Below are 24,570 nucleotides of genomic sequence, written 5' to 3'. Positions count from 1 at the left end.
CATCTTGAAACACTTTACCTCTGGCCTTTTTTTCCATATCCACAATCTCTTTCATGATTTCCTTGATTGGTTCTATCATAAATCCTCTGAAGTTATGTGCAACATGTGGACGATTTTTTTTAAGAAGAATTTATGGTTTCAGGCTTGATGCCTTTCATAGCTTTCTCTATACCAATTATGACATCTTCAATGGTATACTTCTTCCATTCTTTCAACATGTTCTATCAGGGGTCCTTCCATGATGCTGATAATCCTTTACATAAGGTATTATGTATAATGGGCTTTAAAGGTCATTATGATCTCTTCATCTCGAGGCTAAATTAGAGATGCCATGTTCAGGGGCAAATAGACTACTTCAACACCTTCAGTAGATGAATTCATGTGGTTCTGAGTGGCTGGGGCATTGCTTAATACTGAAAATACTTTAAAAGGTAGTCCCCTACTGACAAGGTATTTCCTGACTTCAGGGACAAAGCACTGATGGAACCAATCCAGAGTAAGAGTTATTATCCAGGACTTCTTGGTGTACAACAAAAAGACTGGCAGCTGGTGTTTATCTTTTTCCTCAAGGCTTAGAGGTTGGCAGCTTTATAGATAAGGGCAGTCCTGATCACAAAATGAATTGCATTTGGACAGAACGGTAGAAATAGCCCTATCTCATCCTGCCTTAAATCCTGGTGCCCACTTCTCTTCCTTGCTAATAAATGTCCTTTGCGACATCTTTTTCCAGAATAGTGCACTTTTGTCTTCATTAAAAGCCTGTTCAGACAGATATCATTTCTCCTCAAATGATTTCCTTAATGGTATATGGGAACTTGTCTGATGCCTCTTAGTTGGAAGAAGCTGCTTCTACTGTTATCTTCACATTTCTAAGGCCAAACTTCTTTCTAAAATTATCAAACCATCGTTTGCTGATATTAAATTCTCTAGCTTTAGATCCTTCATCTTCCCTTTAAGTTGTCATATAATGACTTGGCTTTTGCTTGAATCATATTAGTCTTTAAATATGTCTTTATTATAGCAATCCTAAAACCACATAAAAGCTGTACTTTCGATATGAAATAAAAAGGTATGTCACAAAGAGCACAAGACTTTCATGCATGGTGGCACAGACGTGCTGACAGCTTCACTAATTTTTTTTAACCTATTTTTATAATGGTTCTTATGCTGGATTATCTTGAAATGGCAGAGAACCATGGCTACAGACCTCAATCTACACTACAAATCAAGCAATTTGTCTTGTAATATCTTGTAATGTCATGACTTTTCTGTATCTTGGGAACATTTGCAGAATCACTAGTGGCATTTTGTATGGGTCCTAGGTGTTAACTCAAGTTTGATGATACTGCACTAAACACAATTAAAAATGTGAACCAGGGAGCCTTTGTGGCTCAGTCGTTAAGTGTCTGCCTTTGGCTCAGGTCAATGATAGCAGGGTTCTGGGATCAAGCCCCTCATTGGGCTCCCTGCTTGGTGGGAAGCCTGCTTCTCCCTCTCCCACTCCCTCTGCTTGTGTTACCTCTCTTGCTGTGTCTCTGTCAAATATATAAAATCATTAAAAATTTAAAAATGTGAACCAAGAGACCACGTTTTACTGTGATAAGCAATTTATTGGAGATAAACTGCTCTCCAGATGATCAGCAACACATGGTGTTTTATGGACACTTACAATATTTTATGTCACTGCAATAGCAATGAGGTGGTGATGAAATTATTATAGTAGTACACTATGTACTACAGTTATTTGCAATTATGATTTAATACTGCAATTAATATCTGTCTACAGTCTATTAAGTATTTCTGTGTATAAGTTTGATAAGTTTTAACTTTTTATAATAGATTTGTGTATATTTTATGGTAGTAAATGATAAATGCACTTATTTTATGCACTCATGAAACACCTTTTTCTTAAAGTTCTTCAATATTTCTAGGCTACACAGTTTTTAACTTTTTCCAACTGTCACAAATCTCAAAAAAAAAAAAAGTCCAATATACTCATTGAAAAAAAGCTGTATGTAAGTGAACACGCACAGTTCAAACTCCTATTGTTCAAGGGACAACTATATGCATATACTATTATCATCAGATAATATTTCAGGATATGAAATGTAATTAAGGTAAGATATTCTACATTAAATGGGCATTTGAAGCACATGAAAGCTTCTTAAAAGCTAGATTCCTGAATTCCATTCCTGGAGATTCTGATTCAATAGGATTTAGATGAAGGCCAGAAATAAGCATTTTAAACAAACTTTCTAGATAATTCTGATGTGGGTAGTACAAGACCATACTTGCAAAAACACTGCTATAGACCTTATTTCTCAAATTGTGATTCATAAACACACAAACTTGCAAACAAATGGAAGTGCCCTAATCTTTCCTCTAAGCAGAGTTCATTTCTAGCATAGGGGAAGAAAAAAAAAAAACAAGATAAAAAGAACACAAGGATAGGTGCTATAAAACAAATCAACTATAGAATTATGCTTCTTTTAGCAGTCTTCAGAAGTGCATGACCAAAATGTGAGTGCCACAAAGTTATCAATATCAACTTACAGTTCTGCTGTTTTTTAAATTCACAGCTTGTAGAAAAAAAAATACTGTGACTACAAATTAGTACAAATGACCTTGATACCAAAGTAACACATAAGGAATTCTGATCCAAATCCAACTAACTTAGAAAATCAGCCAAGTGATAGCCCAGAAGTATAAAAACTTTATTTTTAGGACAACTGTTTCTGCTTGCCTGGCTTGCTGGAATCTAAACCAAAGCTATCTTGCACCATTAGCAGTAATAGTAACATGGGGAAGGTAAGTCAGAGGATCAAAATGATGAAGTCTTAGAACATGTTCAGTCCATCTCAAATTCATTCAATTGTGCAGTTAATAATCAGATTTTTTACATAGATGAAATATAAATAGATAAAATTTAGAATTTTACTGATATTTAAGCTTCAATTTATTTTGTTCCTGCTATCGAAATATAGTATACATTAACATTATTATTAAAAAAGTATACATTGACAGAGTGTATTACCCTCTTAAAAAAAAAAAGACACTGAAACCGTCTTCTCCACCTCTCCCAAATTAATACATTTTCCTTCTTTTTTGTACCAATAAAACTATGGCCACCACTTTTGTGCTAGCCCTTTCTATATTTGCAAATGCGAAAAATAGAGCTACTATGTCTGATTTTACTGTCAGAATAGTGTCAAAACCAACCCCAGCCAAGGAATCCCTTTTGAAAAAACTCAAAATCTATGAAAAGTATACTGAATATGTTTGGGTTATTTTATTTAGATTTAATGAAGAAAAACGATTTCTGAAGTAATCTAGTTTAATTCTCCATTTTAAAATAAAAAACATAAGTGCCCTGCCCAAGGTCATCCCAGATAACACTGCATCCAGGCATAGAAGTCGTATCTCTTGGCTTCTATTCCAGTATTCTACTTCAACATGATGCTTTTGTCATCTGGTTAGATAAAAATGCAAAATAGATATCAAATTCAAGAAATAATACCGGGCATATTTTTAACCTATTATTAACAGTCTATAACAGAATGAACAAAGTAATTGGATTAAATGTTTATGATCACTAATATTAAAGAAAGTAATTGCCAAATTTTGGTTCCAAAGAGATACTGGTACACAGTGAAAAGGAAGGCATACAGACTCAGGACACATAAACAAAGGGGGAAAAAAGAGAAAAATAACAGGACTGATATCAAAAAGTGTCACACTTGTTTAATATTCAAAATCTTTTCTGATGATGCTTCATACAGCAATGAAGCAGAAGTCATGAGAAAATAGAGGATTGAATATTAGTTTCATTGACTATAAATGCTATTTCAACATGGGAGTGTTGACTGATTAATCAATAAAATTAGTTAAAGTGAGGAATCATAAAAACAATATATTAGAAAATTTATTTTACCTTAAGACATATAAATGAGTATCTATTTACCAATCTTTTGATATGGACTAAGGTTTTCTCTGAGTTTGGGTCTTCTGATTGGAGCTATCATCAGGTTTCTTTCACTAGCACACCACTACAGATAACTAAATAGCTATCTTTAAGTTCTTAAGAAATAATCATTAGAAGAGATTTTACCCCATATATAATCAAGTCATACCTAATTTAAGAACAATTTTTAGTGACTCAACTTTATAATCTTTCTGAAGTTTAGTCTCTGTATATAAATGAATTTTTCACTCCTCAAGAATTTTTAACATTTAATTCTGTAATTATGATAAAAAGCTCTATTGGCAAAACTGACTTTGAATATATACAATTGATTCCTGGAAGTATAAATGTCAATGACTGGGAACAGAAGTATGCTAGAGAGTAACCTAGTACTCCAGAGGCAAAGGTTTAGTATACAGTTGATCTTTGAACAACATTGAGGGTTTTTATAGTGCAATATTGTAAATGTATTTTCTCTTCATTATTTCCTTTTTTCCCCCCTATTTGTATATTTTATATTTATATAAGACAGCAAGGGATGAGGGGGGGGCATCAAGCCACCAGGGATAGTAATGGATCTTCCTCTGGCAGGAAGTACAGGCTGGTTTCCAGGCAAATCTTCATGGCTGCCAAGTGAAAGATTTCAGGGGATGGTGTTAGTGGGCTTGGGTGGGGAGATATACTTGTAGAGCTAGAGGTAGTAGGGCATGTCCTTCTCTATTACTAGGGGCTCTTTCATGAGACCATACTGCTTAACCACAGAGCTACTCTTATCAATGAAGAACTTGGTGGCATTTCCCAAGATTCTTCTCCCTTGGGCTAGACTTTCATCCACTTGCACAGCAGGTGGTCATTGTCTCCATTCTCACAGATATTCTTTGTACATATAAAGTTTGATGTTATACCCACAGCAAATTCATAGTCTCTGCAGTAATCCCTGGTTTTTGCCCCCTCAACTACCTGCAAGGAAAGGCCAGGATCCATAAATATCACTTAGAATACAGGGCATGCAGGTCAACCAAATGAGTATAGTTTACATCTGTTTGCCTCATTTTGAGGCCACATTGATGATACATACAAAGTCCCAGTGCTTGTCCAGGTTAATTATGCTGTCATTGAGGTCCCTGATAACTCATGCATGGAATGAGCATAGTGCCAGACTTCCCAGGATGTGCACACAATACCAGCGAGGCTGGTGATGGGTAGGGCCTTACACAGCAGCATGGGCTTCCTTTCTTACTAACATTTTTTTGTAGCTTACTTCATTGTGAGAATAAGTATATAACACATATAACATACAAAATATGTATTAGTTAACTATTTATGTTATCATTAAGGCTTCCGGTCAACAGTAGGCTATTAGTAAATTTGGGGAGAGTCAAAAGTTATATGCAGATTTTCAACTACATGGGGTCGATGCTCCTAACTCCTATGTTGTTCAGGGGTCTACTATATTTGGGACAGATGTCAGTGTGTTTTACAGAAAGCAGAAGGTTTAGTTAACTAAAGTTTAGTTAACTAAAGTTAAGTTTAGTTAACTTCTCTGTAAAGAGAAGATATGTTTAGTTAATTAGTTAAGGGTATGCTAGTTAATTGGTTAAGGGTAAGTCAGTTAAATGTGAATGAATTATATGTTGTATTCTTTAAATTTTGGCATTTATCTTACTTCATCCATTTTATTATCATGTCTTTCTACCTTTCCGCATAAAGTTTTTAAGATCAGGAATGATTTTTTCCTTACTCCAAAGCCTATAAGCCTGGTTACAGGAGGCACTTTATTTAATGCTTATTCAACTGTGAAAGAAGTGAGATCCCTCAATAACTCATCAAATTGTCTAAATGTCTCATAAATTTTCCTTTAAAAAAGGGCAATAAGAATATCCCTTATATGAAAGGGATATGAAATATATGAAATACAGGTGTCCTGATAGAGAGAAATTCCTGAAGTCAGAAATATTGAGGACTACATTCTGAGTAGTGGATACGTTGAAGTAGAGTGAAGATATGATACCGAGAAAAATGGTTCTTAGAAAAGAAGGCAACTATGGCATGGCACGACAAATGATCTTAGTCAAGGTCACCAAATTCCAAACTCCTCATTTCACTTAAGTTTTACCATATTAGAATTTAAAAAGTCATCAGTAATACATTACATCTGACAGATCTAAAATAATCTTTAGAGCTCAATTGATAGTTTGCTTCAAGTTTGATATCTGGTTTATCAATTCTATATCTCAAATACTAATTTAGGAAAAAAGATGATGATTAATGTGGCCTCTTAGGAACTGGATACAAAACTACATAGGGAAAAAGAGTGTAATGTATATACTAATATATTTATTTACTGACAGAAGATAATTTTAAAGGATTATAGACTTCTGTTTTCCAGGCTGGCAGTTAAAATGCTTGGAAGTTGTTCATCTAATGTTAAAATTATAATTCACTACCCTCAATAAATAATGTGGTATTTAAAGTCTTAAAAGAAAAAAATTGATGGCTTCATTTATGAAAATATGAATTATCTCCCTTTAACCTGTTGGTCTGATTACTTGTGTAATTTCTATTACTATTTTAAATGCATTCTAACAAACCCTTTAGAAATTTCATATATAAATGCATTAATGTACACTTATTATTAACACAGTCCCAAATTCTTAACAGTTCTATCTTCAAGAATAAATGAAAAAATATTAAAAGAAAACAAATATGAGTTCCCTTTGCACATCTGAACATAGTATTTTTTTAAAATGTACTATAAATGCCTGTCTCATATATGTTAACCTCTTCTAGAGAAGAAGCTCTGCCTTATCTTATTTATTATCATATCTCCAGTTCCAAGCCAAGAGTGGGTATCCATTAAATTTTCATAGAATGAATAAATTAATGAATTAATATTTCATTTGGGATCAATTTCTTCTTATGATATTCTAATTATACCTTCCACAAACTTTATCTCACACCAAAGGTACAAATAACAATGACAAAAAAAAAACACACCTTGATGTTTAAATGTGTATTTTCCACATTTTAGAAGTTATGTACCGATGGTGAAGCAATCACAGCCTCAATACTGCTTAAAAATTCAATTAGTGATTCTGGTTCCAGTGGGATGGAATAAAGACCAGCTTCAGAGAGTAGTTTCAAGATGTCAGTATATGAAAATCCTGAATTTACTTCCTTCCACTAGACACATCAAATATATAGTTATATGGATCAATTCCCTCTCAAAATGTCCTGAAAACTAGCTGAAGGGCTCCTCTACAATCTAGGATAAGGGACCACATTGAGACCACTAGGAGAGGCAGAGATGTGGTCTTGCCCGCCTCATACTCCCCCACTTACAAGCAGTGACCCACAATTGGGAGACATCTCAATAGTATAGAATCTGCCCTCCTAAAAGAAAGATTTGTACCCCACATTAGGAAATCCAATCCTCAAGATCTATTCCAGAGTGATAAGTCCCAAAACATCTGCCTCCGAAAACCAACAGGGCTTATACCCCAGAAGACCCAAAAGACTGTAGAGAATAGAAAGTCTACTCTTGAAGTGCTTATGCACAGACTCACCCTTGGACCCAACACAAAAGCAGAAGTTTGAAAAGCACCTAGCTCATATGTGAAGGAGACTCAGGAATGATCTTCAAACATCTGCCAAAGATGCAGGCAAGAGTTTAGTAGGACTTCTTCTGTGGAAGAAGGCATTGACAAGTGTCATTTTTGGATGCTTATTTCACCTTGCTAGCACAGATGCTGACGGGTGCCATTTTTGTGCTTACTCTACCTTGCTAGTACAGACAGGCTTGTCTCACATCCATGTTCTCCTGCAGTGCCACTGAAGCTGGCAGAAGTGTACAGTCTGCAAAGGGGATGCCTCTTGAACACACCTGGCTATGGTAGCCAAGGGGGCCTGTGTTGCTGGGTCCCACAGAAATGAAATAATTGGAGAAACAGTTATTAGTAGGCTACCAATCCCAAGGCATGGCATAGCCAGCAGACTGAAACTCATCCTCAGTCTTTCTGTGAAAAATGCCTAATTATTCTAGAACTTCAGCCTGATGGGTACACTTCAGGTTTACCACACATCTAGAGGCTATGGAGGAGCTCTCAGGAAACATAAGCTGGGGATGTCAAAGTTTGTACTCTCCCATGGCAACATTATAGCTTACCACATCTCCTAAAAAGAAGCTATACACTTATCTTGAGCCCTACTTTTTGTGACTGTCACCAAGAAGACAACTCCAAATCACCTTGTCTAGAGATCAGTAGGGGTTATGACTGCAGTATCCCATGACTGCACGTATTTCTTTCTTGAAAAGCTGCTACCCTCAAATCAGTCTGAAACTAGTGCTGACTGAGATCCTTCCCTTTGGAACACTAACAGGACTTGGCACAATCTCAACAACTGGGACCTATCAAGAATAAATCAGGCAGCTTACACAATCACAAAGTTTGAAATACAACCAAAACTAGGGCAAGGTTGAACTATAAAGTTCATCACCTACACAAGGAGATTCCTTCAAAAATGAGAGAAGTAGCTATTTTGTCTAATACATGGAAATAAATACAAAAGAAAAGCAAAATGAGGAAACAGAGGAGTATGCTCCAACTGAAGGAATAAGATAACCACTCCTTGCAAAAAAATCTTAATGAATCAGAGATAAGTAATTTATTTACATGATAAAGTATTCAAAATTATAGTCATAAAGATCCTCAGTGAGCTTGGGGAAAATGAATGAACACAGTGAAAATATCAACAAAGAGATGGGAAACAGGAAAATAACAAGTTACAGAACAGAAAGGTAAAATAACTGAACTGAAAAATAACTACAAAGATTCAAAAATAGATTGATGAAAAAGCACAAAAACTTATCCAAAAAATAATTGTTGAAAAGCTCCCCAACCTGACAAAGGAATGAGACAACTAGACTCAGGAAGCACAGAGAGTTCCAAATAAAATGAACTGAAAGAGGTTCACAGCAAGACACGTTATAATTAAAATGTCAAAAACCAAAGATAAAGTCCACTCTCACCATCGTTATTTAACATAGTAGTGGAAGTCCTAGTCACAGCATACAGCAAAAAGAAATAAAAGGTATCCAAATTGGCAAGGAATAAGTCACACCTTCAATATTTGCAGATGACATGACAGTATATATAGATAACCCAAAAGAATCAACCGAAAAAACTATTATAACCGATAATTGAATTCAGTAGAGTCACAAGATACAAATCAGCATACATAAATCTGTTGCATTTTTATATACCAATAATGCAGCAGCAGAAAGAGAAATGAAGGAATCAATTCCATTTACAATTGCATCAAAAATAATAAGATTCCTAGGAATAAACCTAACCAAAAGAGGTGAAAGACCTATACTTTGAAATATATAAAATACCGAATGAAATATGTATAAAAATATAAAAATACTGAAAGGAAAGAAACTCAGGAAGACAGAAATGGAAAAACATTCCGTGTTCATGGATTGGACAAACAAATATTGTTAAAATATCTTTACTACCCAAAGTAATCTATACATTCAATACAATCCCTATCAAAATAACACCACCAGCATTTTCCAGAGATGGAGCAAACAATTCTGAAATCAGTATGTACCCAGAAAAGACTCTGAATAGACAAAGGAATGTTGAAAAAGAAAACCAGGCAGCAACTTCTTGGACATTGGCTACAGCAACTTCTTGCTAGATATGTCTCCATAGGCAAGGGAAACAAAAGTAAGAATGAACTACTGGTACTTCATCCAGATAAAAAGCTTTTGCAGAGCAAAGGAAACAATCAAAACAACTAAAGGCAACCTATGGAATGGCAGAAGATATCTGCAAATGATATATCAGATAAAGGGCTAGTATCCAAAATTTATAAAGAATTTATCAAACTCAATAACCCCAAAACAAAAAATCTAGTCAAGAAATGGGCAGAAGACTTGAACAGACATTTAACCTACGGCATTTGGACATGTACCATAGGGACAAAGCTCCATTACCTAACAAGATTTTATACAAATGTCAAGTATGACTTGGTATCAAAATCCCTCCTAAGGAAGTCTTTTTAAAAAGTTGTTCATTGCTATATTAAATCTCCAAGTAGAATCTTCAACTAAAACATGGCTCAAATATGTGACTGCTTTTCTAGATGGAACCAATCTACACAGCCTAATCTAGAGGGCCAGAGGTTTTGTGAATTTGTCTATAATAAAACTTGAAAATGTTTTGTCAACTACAATTTCAAACGTTTGAGCATTCTGAAATTTTAGTCAATTAATCAATATATAAGAACTGACTGAATGTCTGGCATTAGTCCATATTTCCTGTATAAGAAAATTTATGAACATTCTTTCAAGGTATTAAAAAAAATTACAGGGATGTGGCTGGAGCTTGAGGCGCGCAGGGCCAGAGACACCGCAGACCCGGGACCCGGAGCAGCTCGGAGGCGGTGAATAATAGCTCTTCAAGTCTGCAATAAAAAATGGCCTCCAATAAAACTACATTGCAAAAAATGGGAAAGGAACAGAATGGAAAGAGTAAAAAAGTAGAAGAGGCAGAGCCTGAAGAATTTGTGGTGGACCGAGGTGTAGTGAATGGGAAGGTGGAGTATTTCCTGAAGTGGAAGGGTTTTACAGATGCTGACAATACTTGGGAACCTGAAGAAAATCTAGATTGTCCAGAGTTAATTGAAGCGTTTCTTAACTCTCAAAAAGCTGGTAAAGAAAAAGATGGTACAAAAAGAAAATCTTTATCTGACAGTGAATCTGATGATAGCAAATCAAAGAAGAGAGATGCTGCTGATAAACCAAGAGGCTTTGCCAGAGGTCTTGATCCTGAACGAATAATTGGTGCCACAAACAGCAGTGGAGAATTAATGTTTCTCATGAAATGGAAAAATTCAGATGAGGCAGACTTGGTGCTGGCAAAAGAGGCAAACATGAAGTGTCCTCAAATTGTAATTGCTTTTTATGAAGAGAGACTAACTTGGCATTCTTGTCCAGAAGATGAAGCTCAATAATTGTTTGCATTGCTTTTTATATATATTTATATATATATATAAAATCTGGGTCTTTGTTTTTTGATTTATTAGTGTGAAGAAATAACATTCTAATGAAAATCAAGTTTGATATGTTTGTTTTGAAGTAGTATTGGGGGAGTTGTTGGGGTTTTTGCATCTATAGCACTGGTTACTTTAAACAAATAAAAGCTTTCTGTGGTTGCTTCCTTTATCAGAAAAGAATATTTGAGACCATGATATATTATCCCCCTGCATTAGAGAACCTTTTCTAAATGTTGGGGGAAATCTTCATAGTCTTTACTCAGTCAGAATTTGTGTTTAACTCCTATATGCCTAAGGACCATTCTGGGTTTTGTGTTTGTTTAGGTGGTTTTTTGTGTGTATACTTAAAATACATACATAAGTGGTTTTTGTTTTTAACCTTCACCAAAACAAAAACAGCATTTTATAACCATGGATAAGCCCATGTTTCCGGGATGCTACCATTTTCAGCATTTTAAGAAATAATTCACTTAAACTGAAGTTTTTCCTGAGGCCTTACCTTTCAAATTTTGTAATTAATTGGACAATTTAAATATAATGTAAACAATTTAAATTGGACAATTTAAAAGCAGCCATATCAGAATCCATATCCTTCTCTACAGCCATATAAACGCAAGTTTATTTGCAAGATCCCTGAAGGGAAAATTTTATCACCACCACCAACCTCCCCACCCAAATGACAAAACTAGACAAGTCCTGGTGTGTTTTACTTAGGTAAGCAATACTTTAGTTAAATGGACATTTAAATGTTCCTTCTAGTGAACCATTCCTTTTTAAGAAGTTGAAATTCTCTGTGCTGTATTGACTAAAAGGTCATGATTCATGGACTGTCTACAACTTCCTTCATGGAAACTAATCGTAATCAGATGGTTAGAGATGTTGGCAGTTAGCACCTGCTGGAGTAAATGGGTGGACAGGCTTCTATAATCCAAATTCTTCACCTGCATGTTTTTTCTTTACCCCAGTTCATTCCTGACATGTAGGCTCAGTCTTTTCAGTATTTGAGTTACTGGTTCAGCACAAACCAGGAAAAACAGTAACTTTGTAGTCAGAATGTTATCCAACTGTATATTGTTTACTTTATTGTAAATACTGGTAAACAGTGGTCAATAAATAGTTTTATATTCAAAAAAAAATTACAAAGTGTATTATATAATTGTTTACTCTAAGCATGGATTTATAAGTAGATAGTTGCATACATAGTGTGATTAATGGCTACTATGAAGATTTCACAAGCGTGCATATGTGCACGTGCACACAAACACACCCCTCCCCACCAAAAACAGTATGACTTCATTTCTTGTTTAATCTACAGATAGTATCAGAAGAACATGTTTCATACCACCAGTCACTTAAATCTTTAGTGAATTGGCTGATTAGACCCTCTTTTCCTGAGAAAAGATTTAATTAGAGACAAAAGGGAGAGATCATGAAGGCAGTAAGGATAGGAGGGAATAGATATGGAAAAGAAAGTAAAAAATAATAAAATTAAACATTGTGTAAAACAATAACTCAGATTAGGCCTTCATTAGATTCTTAGTTTACTGGAAACAATTTTATAATCAAGTTACATATCGAAGGCTACAGAACAGATACAGCTGCATCCAATATCATCAACCTATTATAATTATAATTGTAAGTCATGTTTTTATTGAGATAGCTGAGAGATAAGGAGAAAGCTTAGAACCTTTTAGAAGAAAGGATGAAAAATAGTACTGTAAATAACAGGCAGAATTCCAAGAGTAAGAATAAAATATAGCTCTTTCATATGTAGTTAACAATATGGCTCAAGTTTATTCTTTACTAATAACAATTTATTTATTGACTTGGCAAACATTAAATTCTAAAATTTTTCACTTTTGACAAGGTAATACAAGAAAAATACAAACAGAAAAAGGAGTCAAGACTTTGTTAGCTATTTTTAATTAAAAAGCTTTTATATAGAAGGGTGAGTAAGCTCTCCTGGATGCCCTGTGGAAGGGAATTAGAAACAGCAACAAGACAAATTTGGGCTCAATATAAGAGACGTTATTGAATACACTAGAGTCATTTTTTTCAAAAGAGTAAAGAAATGCAATATATTACCTTGAAAAGCAATGAATTTTGTCTTTCTAAGTGTTTGATTGGGAACAGAACACTGCCAGTGTTTAAATTGATAGTGGGCTTGCTAGGACTTTGAAGGGAAATAGAGATTAAAAATCAACCAGAAGTATAAACTGGAGCAATAAAAAACAAACAAACAAAAAAAAACCCAAAAACAAAAACAACCCAAACAAACAAAAATGTTCTCTACATAGGAGGAATTTGTCCATGACCCCACAGATCAAGAGAGAAAGGCAAGTTCTCCCACTGTTTCTTAAGAAGTGAACAACTGAAGCAATTCATTGGTCCCTTTATCAGTCAGAATACTTGCTTGTGAACAAAACTAAAGAAATAGAAGGTTAGAAAAACAAATAAAGTCCAGAAAATCAAGCTTAGAATACACAAGGAAACAAAATCAACTCCAAAAGGAGCAGGAAAAGTAACAATGTTTTAGGGGAACAGCATGGCTTGAATTATATCACATGTATCTCTATTCTCCGGCCATGGTGATTGATCTCTTATTATTGCTTCCTAAACTGAATCAGAACATGAAAAAGTATAACACACACACACACATACACACTAAATTCCTACAATAACTATTATATAGACTCAAGGGCATATTCAATTCTGTCTAAAAGAGATAGAATCCACAATGCGATGGCCTTCAAAACAAACTGCACAAATTTGTCTAGTGTTTCCGCTAATCCTCATTCATGCTACTTCATTTCCTTTTGCCTTTCCTATTCATTGGAAAATAATTTGTGGTATCTAGTATATTCATCAGAGAATTTATATTTCTTTTCTTTCAGGTGCTCAGAAGCACTTTTAGTCATGGTCTACTTTTTTAAAATTCACACATTTAAAATTTTTTGTACAAGTGATACTTGAATTTGAATTATAAATTTATTCTAAAATCAGTGTATAGCTACTTCTCGGAGAATTTTCTCCAACCCCTGTTTCGTGCAAGTCTAATACTTTTTTCTTCCCAATTTATAGTCCTCTGTGAATGTGAGGGAGTGAGTATATTTGTGTGAGCAACAGGTGGAGGGAGTTCAAGGATGACTAAGCTCTCTCTAAATGTTTAACAGTTTAATAGAATGCCATCCAAAAAGGAAATATAAAGTAAGTATTCATTAAAACATGTACTCTAATTGAAAACATTAAGTAATTTCCTGGAGTTACAAAGATAATATTAAAATGATTTCATTAGGAGGGGCACTTAGGTGGCTCAGTGGGTTAAGCAACTGCCTTCAGCTCAGGTCATGATCTCAGGATCCTGGGATGGAGCACCACATGGATCCCTGGTGGAGCAAGGAGGCTGCTTCTCCTTCTCCCTCTGTCTGCCATTCCTCCTGCTTGGGCGCTCTCTCTGTCAAATAAATAAATAAAATCTTTTTAAAATTTGTTTAAAAATTAAAAATTAAAAAATGATTTCATTAGGAGAAGACAGGGAACAAACTTTCCTCGACATTTCTAACAGAAGATTCCTATTAAGTCAAGGTAATGATTTTAAACATAAATCTACCTAACAGAGCTCTAAACTTAAGGAGCCAAAAACATTTATTGTGGGAATAAATATATCAACTAGAGTTTTTATTTATGTTTCTTTAGTTAGATTAATAATTATTTTTAATAAAATAGTTTCAGCCAGATAATAGAGGGTCTTTTCTATAAGAGGGTTTAAAACTCTATTCCGTTTTTTCTTTTTTATTAGTGAGGACGATGGCATGTTTTGCAAGTAAGCTTTCTATATCAATCTATTCCTACTCAAAAACAGACATGCTATACAAAAATCAAGAGTCAACAATGCAAAGGTTTTCAAGTATTTCCATTTTTCAGATTTTAGTCTGAAATACTTATGGGTATTTAGGAGAGCAGATGGCTCAAAAGGCTAAATATTTGTAGCTTAGCACTTTAAATAGAAACTATACCCTTTATAATAGAATAACTATAATAAAATGACTTCTGCGACAACAGACTGTTCTTATGTAACTATTTTGGGGTACGAAGAAAATCTGTTTTATTTTAACAGCTTAAAATAAAACAGAAAGTTTCAAATTAACAGTGCTTTAATTTCTAACTTGAATTTTATGTTACTCTTCTGGGATAAAATTCAAGAATGAATATAAAATAGCTAACAACTGGCTTCCTATCACCACTACTATGTCAGTATAACTTTTCAGACAAATTTCACCATTTTAAATGTTCCTTGGAAAATCAGGAATTACTTGGCCATGGCCAGGGCAAAGAGTTCTAATTCCATCTCTGCATAAAGTAACAGCAAATTCACATAAAGAGTTCTAAAGTCTGTAACCTGTTTCTGACTCCCACTAGGACAGATCCCAGAAAATCTAATGAGTTGTCTTTTTATACAGACAGATCAAGATATTCACTTAATGCCCCACCAAGGATAGCCTATCTAATTATATTGAATAAAATACATGTTTTCAAAAACTTATTTAAACATATGGCTGAGACAGTTGGAAACTAAAGAATTTTTAAAGAATACAAGAAAAAAGGAGGCAGAAATCCAGAGAGTTAAGAGTTCTGGGGCTAGTATTTGCTGAAACCTGATGGCATCTGCTGGTGTGAGTGTAGCCTACAGTTAGGCATTCAGAGTCCTTTTTTTTTTTTTTTTTTTTTTTTAAGATTTTATTTATCTACTTGAGAGAGAAAAACAGAGAGCAGAAGAGCATAAGCAGAGGAAGCAGCAGGAGAGGGAGAAGCAAGCTCCCTGCGGAGCAGGGAGACTGACACAGGGCCTCGATCCCAGAATGCAGGGATCATGACCTGAGTGTAAGGCAGATACTTAACAGAGCCACCCAGATACCCCCAAAAGCCCCATTTTTAAGGGTCCAGAATTTAGAGTTCAATCTGTATGTGAAGTCCTATTATTTAAAATCCATGTACAAGAACCCAAATCATAAACTATGAAAAATAAACAAAACCCAAACAGGGAAGTGACAGAGATGCATGCCTATCTGCCTGAAATCAGGGTGGAATAGAAAGATGTAAAAAGAGAAAAAAAGACTCCCCTGAGAATAAGCACAAAACAATACTTATGCAAGTTTATAGCCTAAATTCATACCACTCAAAAATTTGCTGGTTTCAGATTGATACTACCCACCTGCATTGTCAAATCATATTTCTTACAAAGGAATGAATTCCAAACATTCAAAAGTCACCAAAACAAACAAAAAACTACCACAAAAAGTACATGTAGAAAAATCAAACTATAGATTCTGACCTGAAAATACTATAAATATTAGAATTATTAGGTAAAGAACCTTAATATACTTAATAGGCCTAGAGAAAGTACTAAATATAAGAACTCTGTCCAGGCATCTAAAGGAGCAAGAAAAAGAACAACAAACAAAACCTAAGGCCAACAGAAGAAGGGAAATACTAAAAATCAGAGCGTAAATAAACAATACTAAAATTTTAAAAAACCCAGTAGAATAGATAAACAAAACTGAGAGCCTGTTCTTTGAAAGAATAAAATTGATAAATTCACATCCAGACTAATCAAAATGAAAACAGAAAGGGCCCAAATAAATAAAATCAAGAGTGAAAGAGGAGAGATCACAAGCAACACCACAGAAATACAAATAACAGAAAGAGAACAATATAAAAAATTATATGCCCATAAACTGAGCAGTCAGGAAGAAATGGCCAAATTCCTAGAAACACATATACTACCAAAGCTGAAACAGGAAGAAACAGAGAATCTGATTAGACCCATATTTAATAAGGAACTGAATCAGTAATCAAAATCTCCCACCAAAGTCCAGGATCCAGGATCCAGAAGTCCAGGATCACGTGGCTTCACAGTGGATTTCTACCAGACATTTAAAGAAGAGTTAATACCTAATCGTCTTAAATTGTTCCAAAAAATGGAAGACAGGTCTTAAGAAATGACACAGAATGCAGCAAAAAAGAGTAAAAAATAGAGAAATTTTAAAACAAAGGTAAAGAAATATGGAGACTCATTGAGATAATTCTAATACTATAAAAGTTCTAGAAGAGATAATAAAGAACAAATAGTCAAAGTCCTTTTATGAGATCCTGAAATGTCTTTATGGTCTGGAAGCGCAAAGGCAGGAATATATTCAAAATGAAAAATTCATAATGATAAACTAACTCTAGTACTTGACTTCTAGGGACTATTAAATTGTAGATAACCAAACTTAACTATGTGTCCACTAATGCAATCTTCACTGACTGTCTACTATGGAAATAAGGTTACCAAATACACTAACAAGTCTAATAATTCATCACATGATGCAAAAAAGCCAGCATGTACAATAGGGACTAAGAGTTAACATAAAAACCAAACCTTTAGGGTTTACTTAACAATCCCCAAATCTACAACATAGAAATCTTTGTTCCTTTGATCCTCTACCCATTTACCTTGCATAAGTTGAAAATAATACCTTAAATATCACTTCAGGAAGCCTTCATTACAGGGTTCCCATAAACAGGAAAATCACTTGTCTTCTACAATGAAAACTGTGCAAGCTCTGGAACTGGATTTAAATGCTAGTTTCACCCATTGAGATGTGTAGCCTTGAGCAAAATACTTAATTTCTTTGACCTTTGGTTCCTTGCCTATTAAGTGGGAGCATCATTCAACTCGCGATTGCTGTTAAGTATTAAATGATATTAAAAAATAATGTGTATAACATAGTAAGCACCCAGAAAATATTCTCATTCTCTGTGCTTCTATAGTACTCTATACACCAGTTACAAACAGAGTGTTACCTAGAGTGACTGCCAAAGACAAGATCTCCAGGAAAATGTCAACAAAAATGACTAAAATCATAGTTGGAGCAATAAAAAAAATCTAATATTGGCTACATGAGACAGTCCCAAACGTTCTCATTTCAGGATGCTCTTAGTGTATCAGTAATTTTTAATGGCATTCCCAAGTCTAAAGAACTACAGTTCTGTTTCTTAAATAGTCAGTCGTAAACAATATATATACATTTTTATGTCCTAAAATTTAGTAGCTATTTTTTAAAATTACAAAACTTAAAAGAAAAATAAAATTTTATTTTCATTTTTAAATAACCACAATTACTTACCAATGGATGGGTATATCTGTTGAGCCCTGCACATACTCTAAGTCCTTGGAATCAGTATTTTTTTTTTTAGATTTAATTTTTTTATTTGAGAGAGAGAGAGAAAGAGAGCCCATGTACACACAAGGTCGGGGAGAGACAGAGGGAGAGGGACAAGCAGACTCTGCTGAGCAGGGAGCTTGAGGCAGACTCGACCCCAGGATCCTGAGATCATGCCCTGAGCCAAAGTCAGACACTTGAGCCACCCCGGGCACCCCAACCTTGGAATCATTATTTAGTGCATGTTAATCAATACTACTGAGTACAACTTAGCTATAATGCATCTACTTCCATGGATCAAAAACTATTCCTGAAACTAGTTTTAAAAAAAACTACTTATGACTATTTTAATATTACTTTTCTACTGTCATTTAAGTTTTGTGGCCTTTCATATCTTCCAAATAAGCCTTGGCATACTAACTTTTTTGTCTGCCCACACATCCTCCTCCCCCAATATTTTCCTTTAAAAACAATACCAGAATTTCTACTTCTAAGATAGAATAGTAACAAATATTGGATTTTCCCTATTGCCTAAAACAACTAAAAAATTCAGGCAAAATATACAAAACTATGGTTTTCAAAGAATGAAACTCAGGTTTCATTTCAATGGATGGTGAAGCCAGAGAGACGGAAAACAGATGAGCCTTCTGATTATCCCCATTTTAAATCCCTGAGAGAATTTCCAGGTTCCTGGAATAGGAAAATATACCAAAGTTGAACCCAGCAGACTCAGCATTGAGGAGACTGAGTACAAGGGAATCACATTCAGGCACAAGCCCAAATCTTATGATAAAACTGTATTAAGTCCTTCTTACCACAGCACCCCAGTTCCTCTGGTATATATCCTTCCTTGTTGCAGCAATCAATACGCTTATCAATATGACATGAAGTTGAGGTTTTTTAAATTAACTTAACCAGGAGTGATACAGTATATGACACTCCTGGTGACTGCCAGCTAGTGGGCTTTCATAAATCAATATGCTGACAAAAAAATTCAAAAGGTTTTCACTGCTTTTACAATCTTAGTAAAAGACCCAAATTACTATATATATATATATAAATTTCCATAAGAATCTCTTGTTCCATACCAAGAAAAAGGTAATTGTCATTTTTCTTTCTGAGAAACCATTGACTATTTGTGCCCACAAAAGACCTAAGTTTTATTTTCCATACATCCCATCTTCTTTACCATTGCTAAATTGATCTTAAATGCAAATTTAATCATATTATACCCCTAATCAAATTCTCATATAAGGTTAACATAAAATAAAACACAAAGATTGCAGATGTTGTGTTTGATAACTATTGACAATTATACACACTTGTGAAACTACACCCAAACAAAATATGATGTTCCCATCAACCCAGAAAGTGTCAAGATGACCTTTTTCAATAAACTCTCTCTTCCTTAGAGAACTATTTTCAGATTTCTATCACCATAAATTAGATTACATAATCTTTTATTCATAACCTTTGTATTACGTAATTTACTCAACTTGTTTTTTGGTTTTTAGATGAGATTGCAACTTTCTACACATAAACCAGATATTTGTACATATTTTTTCACAGATGGATCAGGAAATTGTTTATAGTGGTTTGTAAGCAAGTCAGGATTTTTCGCTCAGCTATATGTATGTATATTTTTATTTATTATTATGTTCAGTTAGCCAACATATAGTACATCATTAGTTTTTGATGTAGGTTCATCAAATATACACCCAATGCTCACAAGGATTTTCTGATAACAACTACTAAGTTTTACGAAATATCTGACTTCATAAGAGGAAATATGCTATGTAAATGCAAACCAGAACATAAAATCATTATCTCATCAAACAGCACTTCGTGACATTTCATTCTCCAGCCAATAAAAATTAAGAGATTCCACAGTAACTTTGGAAAAGATTGCCCAGTAAGTGTCATTAGGTATAGAAAAATATAAAAAGGGGTTAATTACTGGGTTGATTTGCTCATCACTAATAGTAAAAAATATATATATACTAGGTCTTCATCAGAACTCAATTTATAACACCATCATCTTCTAGTTAGAATTTGCTGTGAATTTAATTAAATTCTGCCCTTTATAAATTTCAAAATTCTTCTAACTTCTGCTCTTATGCTGCTACTGACAGCCGCCTGAGAGCTTGGAGTATTAATTACTCCAAATTTTTCTGGCATAAAGCTAAAAAGAAAGCACTGTAGTACATGTTTAAGAATAGTGTTATTTTTATTAATTTAACAGACGGTAATAAGGCATATTTGATTTATCTTCCAAAGAAGTGTTTACTTTGTGGCACTACTTGATAATTTACACTCTAATTTTAAAAAGGTTTAGTCATAGCTGTTACTTGTATGTCTTTCAGTTGAAGTAGCTGATTTAGAGCTGATGACGATATTAATAATTAAGATGCTAAGAACCAGATTTATCAACATGGCACATTGTAAATGTTAAGGTAAAGTGAAAATTGTAATACTAAGTTGTCAGAAGACTTTACTGACCTATTAAGTGCCACATATGAATTATATGACCATCCTGTGATTCTACACTGAACATTAAAAACTGAAATATTTTCTCCTAAAAAACCTACAGTAAAATTTTAGTCTAACAAAAAAAAAACCCTATTCTATACTTACAAAAAAGTGCAGAAATGGAATAATTAAAACACTCTGAAAATCATACTGAAAATCATTATTTACAAGGATCAACTACCACAATATGAGGCACACTATTTTCTAATGAATGCAAAGATGAGAGAGAGAAAAAAGAACTAAATAAAGACCCAACTAGTCAACACCCAAGAAAGTAACTACATACACCTTAAACTTGACAGTTTAACAACATTTAAGCTTACCAAGTATCTTAGTCAGCTTATGTTGCCATAATAAAGTACCATAGATTAGGTGGCTGAAACAACAGAAACTAATTTTTCCACACTTCTAGAGACAAAAAATCTGAAATCAGGGTACCAGCATAGTTGGGTTCTGGCGAGGGTGCGCTCTCTCGTTCTCTCTCAATCTCTCTCTCTCTTTGTTTCTTTTTTGTAGTTTTTTTCAGTGTTGCAAGACTCATTGTTTATGCCCTATACTGAGTGCTCCATGCAATATGTGCCCTCCTTAATACCCAGCACCAGGCAAACCCAACCCCATACCTGTCTAAAACCCCCAGTTTGTTTCTCTGAGTCCACAGTCTCTCACGGTTTGTCTCCCCCTCCGATTTTCCCCAATTCACTTCTCCTCTCCATCTCCCAATATCCTCCGTGTGATTCCTTATGCTCCACAAGTAAGTGAAACCATATAATAACTGACTCTCTCTGCTTGACTTCACTCAGCATAATCTCTTCCAGTCCTGTCCATGTTAATACAAAAGTTAGGTATTCATCCTTTCTGATGGAGGCATAATATTCCATTGTATATATGGACCATATCTTCTTTATACATTCATCTGTTGAAGGGCATCTTGGTTCTTTCCACACTTTGGTGACTATGGCCATTGCTGCTATGAACACTGGAATACAGATGGCTCTTCTTTTCACTACATCTTTACCTTTTGGGTAAATACCCAATATAGTGCAATTGCAGGGTCATAGGGTAGCTCTATTTTTAATTTCTTAAGGAATCTCCATACTGTTTTCCAAAGTGGCTGCACCAACTTCCATTCCCACCATGAGTTTAAGAGGGTTCCCCTTTCTCCACATCCTCTCCAACACTTGTTGTTTCCTGTCTTATTGATTTGGGCAATTCTAACTGGTATAAGGTGGTATCTCAAGGTGGTTTTGATTTGAATCTCCCTTGTGACTAATGATGATAAACATGTTTTCATTTGTCTGTTAGCCATTTGTATGTCTTCTTTGGAAAAGTGTCTATTCATGTCTTCTGACCATTTTTTGACATGATTATCTATTTTGTGTGTGTTGAGTTTGAGGGTTTCTTTTTTTTTTTTTTTAAGATTTTATTCATTTATTTGACAGAGAGAGAGAGATCACAAGTAGGCAGAGAGGCAGGCAGAGCGGGGAGTGGGGGAAGCAGGCTCCCCACTGAGCAGGGAGCCCGATGCTCCCGAGCAGGGAGCAGTGAGATCATGACCTGGGTCAAAGGCAGAGGCTTAACCCACTGAGCCAATCAGGCACCCCGAGTTTGAGGGTTTCTTTATAGATCTTAGATATCAGCCCTTCATCTGCAGTGTCATTTGCAAACATCTTCTCCCATTCCCTGGGTTGCCTCTTTGTTTTGACTGTTTCTTTTGCTGCGCAGAAGCTTTTGATCTTGATCAAGTCCTATAAGTTCATTTTTGCTTTTGTTTCCTTTGCCTTTGGAAACATGTCTTGAAAGAAGTTGCTGTGGCCAATGTTGAAGAGGTTACTGCCTATGTTCTCCTCTAGGATTTTGATAGATTCCTGCCTCACATTGAAGTCTTTTATCCATTTCCAGTTTCTCTTTGTGTATGGTATAAGAGAATGGTCGAGTTTCATTCTTCTATACATAGCTGTCCAATTTTCTCAGTACCATTTATTGAAGAGACTGTCTTTTTTCCGCTGGATAATTTTTCCTGCTTTGTCAAAGATTATTTGACCATAGAGTTGTGGGTCCATATCTGGGCTCTCTACTCTGCTCCACTGGTCTATGCGTCTGTTTTTGTGCCAGTACCATGTTGTCTTGGTGATCACAGCTTTGTAGTAAATCTTGAAATCAGGCAACATCATGTCCCTAGTTTCATTTTTCTTTTTCAACATTTCCTTAGCAATTTGGGGTCCCTTCTGGTTCCATACAGATTTTAGGATTGTTTGTTCCAGAAAGCTCTCTCCTTGTCTTGCCTGGCCACCTTCTTGCTGTGTCTTCACTTGGTGGCACTCTGATTTCAGACTTTCAGTTTTAATGCAGAAGCATGCACCAGGTTAAACCAATCATCACATTCCAACCCCTTGCCAAACTGAGTGATCATCTTAGGTATGTTACCTAAGCCAGCCAATACAGAGTAAATCTATCGTCTTTCATGGGGAATTCAGAGATATAAAAGGTTTTTTCTTGATCTCATTAACTTGAAATTGCTTTCCGCTCTGTCAGCTTGAAAGAGGGCACAGTTGAGAGAAGTACAAAAAGTAAACAATCCACTAATCAATCAAAACAAAAAACACAGTTTGAACTCTGATTAAACCATACTTAAAGCCTAACTACCTATAGATTTGTTAAATTTTGTAAACCAATATATTCATTTTATCATTTAAGCCAATTTGAGTTATATTTTATTGTTTTCTAGATGCTAAGACCATAGAAAATTAACTTTCTCTTAGAATAATAATTTTAGAAAAACCTAAGATTCAAACTGTCACACAGAAGAGTAAACAAAAGCAACCTGGCTGATAGAAAACAAAAGCAGGGGCACTTGGTGCCTCAGTGGGTTAAAGCCTCTGCCTTCTGCTCAGGTCATGATCCCAGGGTCCTGGGATCAAGTCCCGCATTAGGCTCTCCGCTCAGTGGGTAGCCTGCTTCCTCCTCTCTCTCTCTGCCTGCCTGTCTGCCTACTTGTGATCTCTGTCAAATAAATAATTTTTTTAAATCAAATTAAAAAAATTTTTTAAAAAATCTTTCTTTTTAAAAAGAAAGAAAACAAAAGCATTATTTTATCATGCCATACCTATTTTCTGATTTACCATTTGCCACAAAAACTGTCATTTAATTAATTGATTATTCATTTACTAAACAACACCAGCTAAGGATAGGAGTACCAAATTTGTAGTTACTAGCTATGGTTTATAATATATATATATATATATATATATATATATATATATATATATACTGTCAGCTTTCTTTTCATATGCTAGCAGACAAATACAAAGCACTTATTAACCCTTACTGCAAATTCCAGAATTGCAATGATAATTAATTCATTTTCCTTATCTTTGAGAGTTAGAAGGGTTCCTGATGCCAGGGCTCTACTCAACAAACTAGAGAGAACCCAACTCCTCTGAATTTGTGGGAGAGTGTTTTATAATAAAATTTATAAAGTTTTGTTTTGTTTCATTTTATCTTAGGAGTTGCACTACAACACAAAGAAAGCTAAGACAAAAAGTATAATTCATTGAATTTAATCTATATATTGTCCAAATATTTTGCAATGGATTCGTATGTATACATTCCCCCATCTTAATTGATCCTAAGCCAACTATTTTAAACTGAAACATACTCTTTTCATTCTTTGTTCATTTGCCTATATTTTTATATAATTCCAAAAGTAGTATGCATATAAATTGTGTTTTTTAATTTTTTATGTATTTCTTCCTATGATACTGTAGTATTCATAAATATAAATTCTAAAGGTTATGTAATGATCCACTTAACAGA

General features: G+C 34.6%; 2 protein-coding genes across 6 annotated transcripts in view; one reads left to right on the top strand and one right to left on the bottom strand.

Annotated features, from left to right (window-relative positions):
- The window catches only part of GPHN (gephyrin), a 653,508-nt gene that overhangs the window by 436,922 nt on the left and 192,016 nt on the right, over positions 1-24,570 (bottom strand). The window lies entirely within an intron of this gene.
- Positions 10,343-11,194, top strand: LOC125105660 (chromobox protein homolog 3-like). The gene has a single exon (XM_047739304.1). The coding sequence runs from the start codon at positions 10,445-10,447 to the stop codon at positions 10,979-10,981; it is 537 nt and encodes a 178-aa protein (XP_047595260.1). The 5' UTR covers positions 10,343-10,444; the 3' UTR covers positions 10,982-11,194.

The sequence above is a fragment of the Lutra lutra genome, chromosome 7 (genome assembly GCF_902655055.1).
Source record: "Lutra lutra chromosome 7, mLutLut1.2, whole genome shotgun sequence".
NCBI classification, from domain to species: domain Eukaryota; kingdom Metazoa; phylum Chordata; class Mammalia; order Carnivora; family Mustelidae; genus Lutra; species Lutra lutra.
Note: the sequence above shows the minus strand (reverse complement) of the source record. Positions and strands in the feature narration are given on the sequence as shown.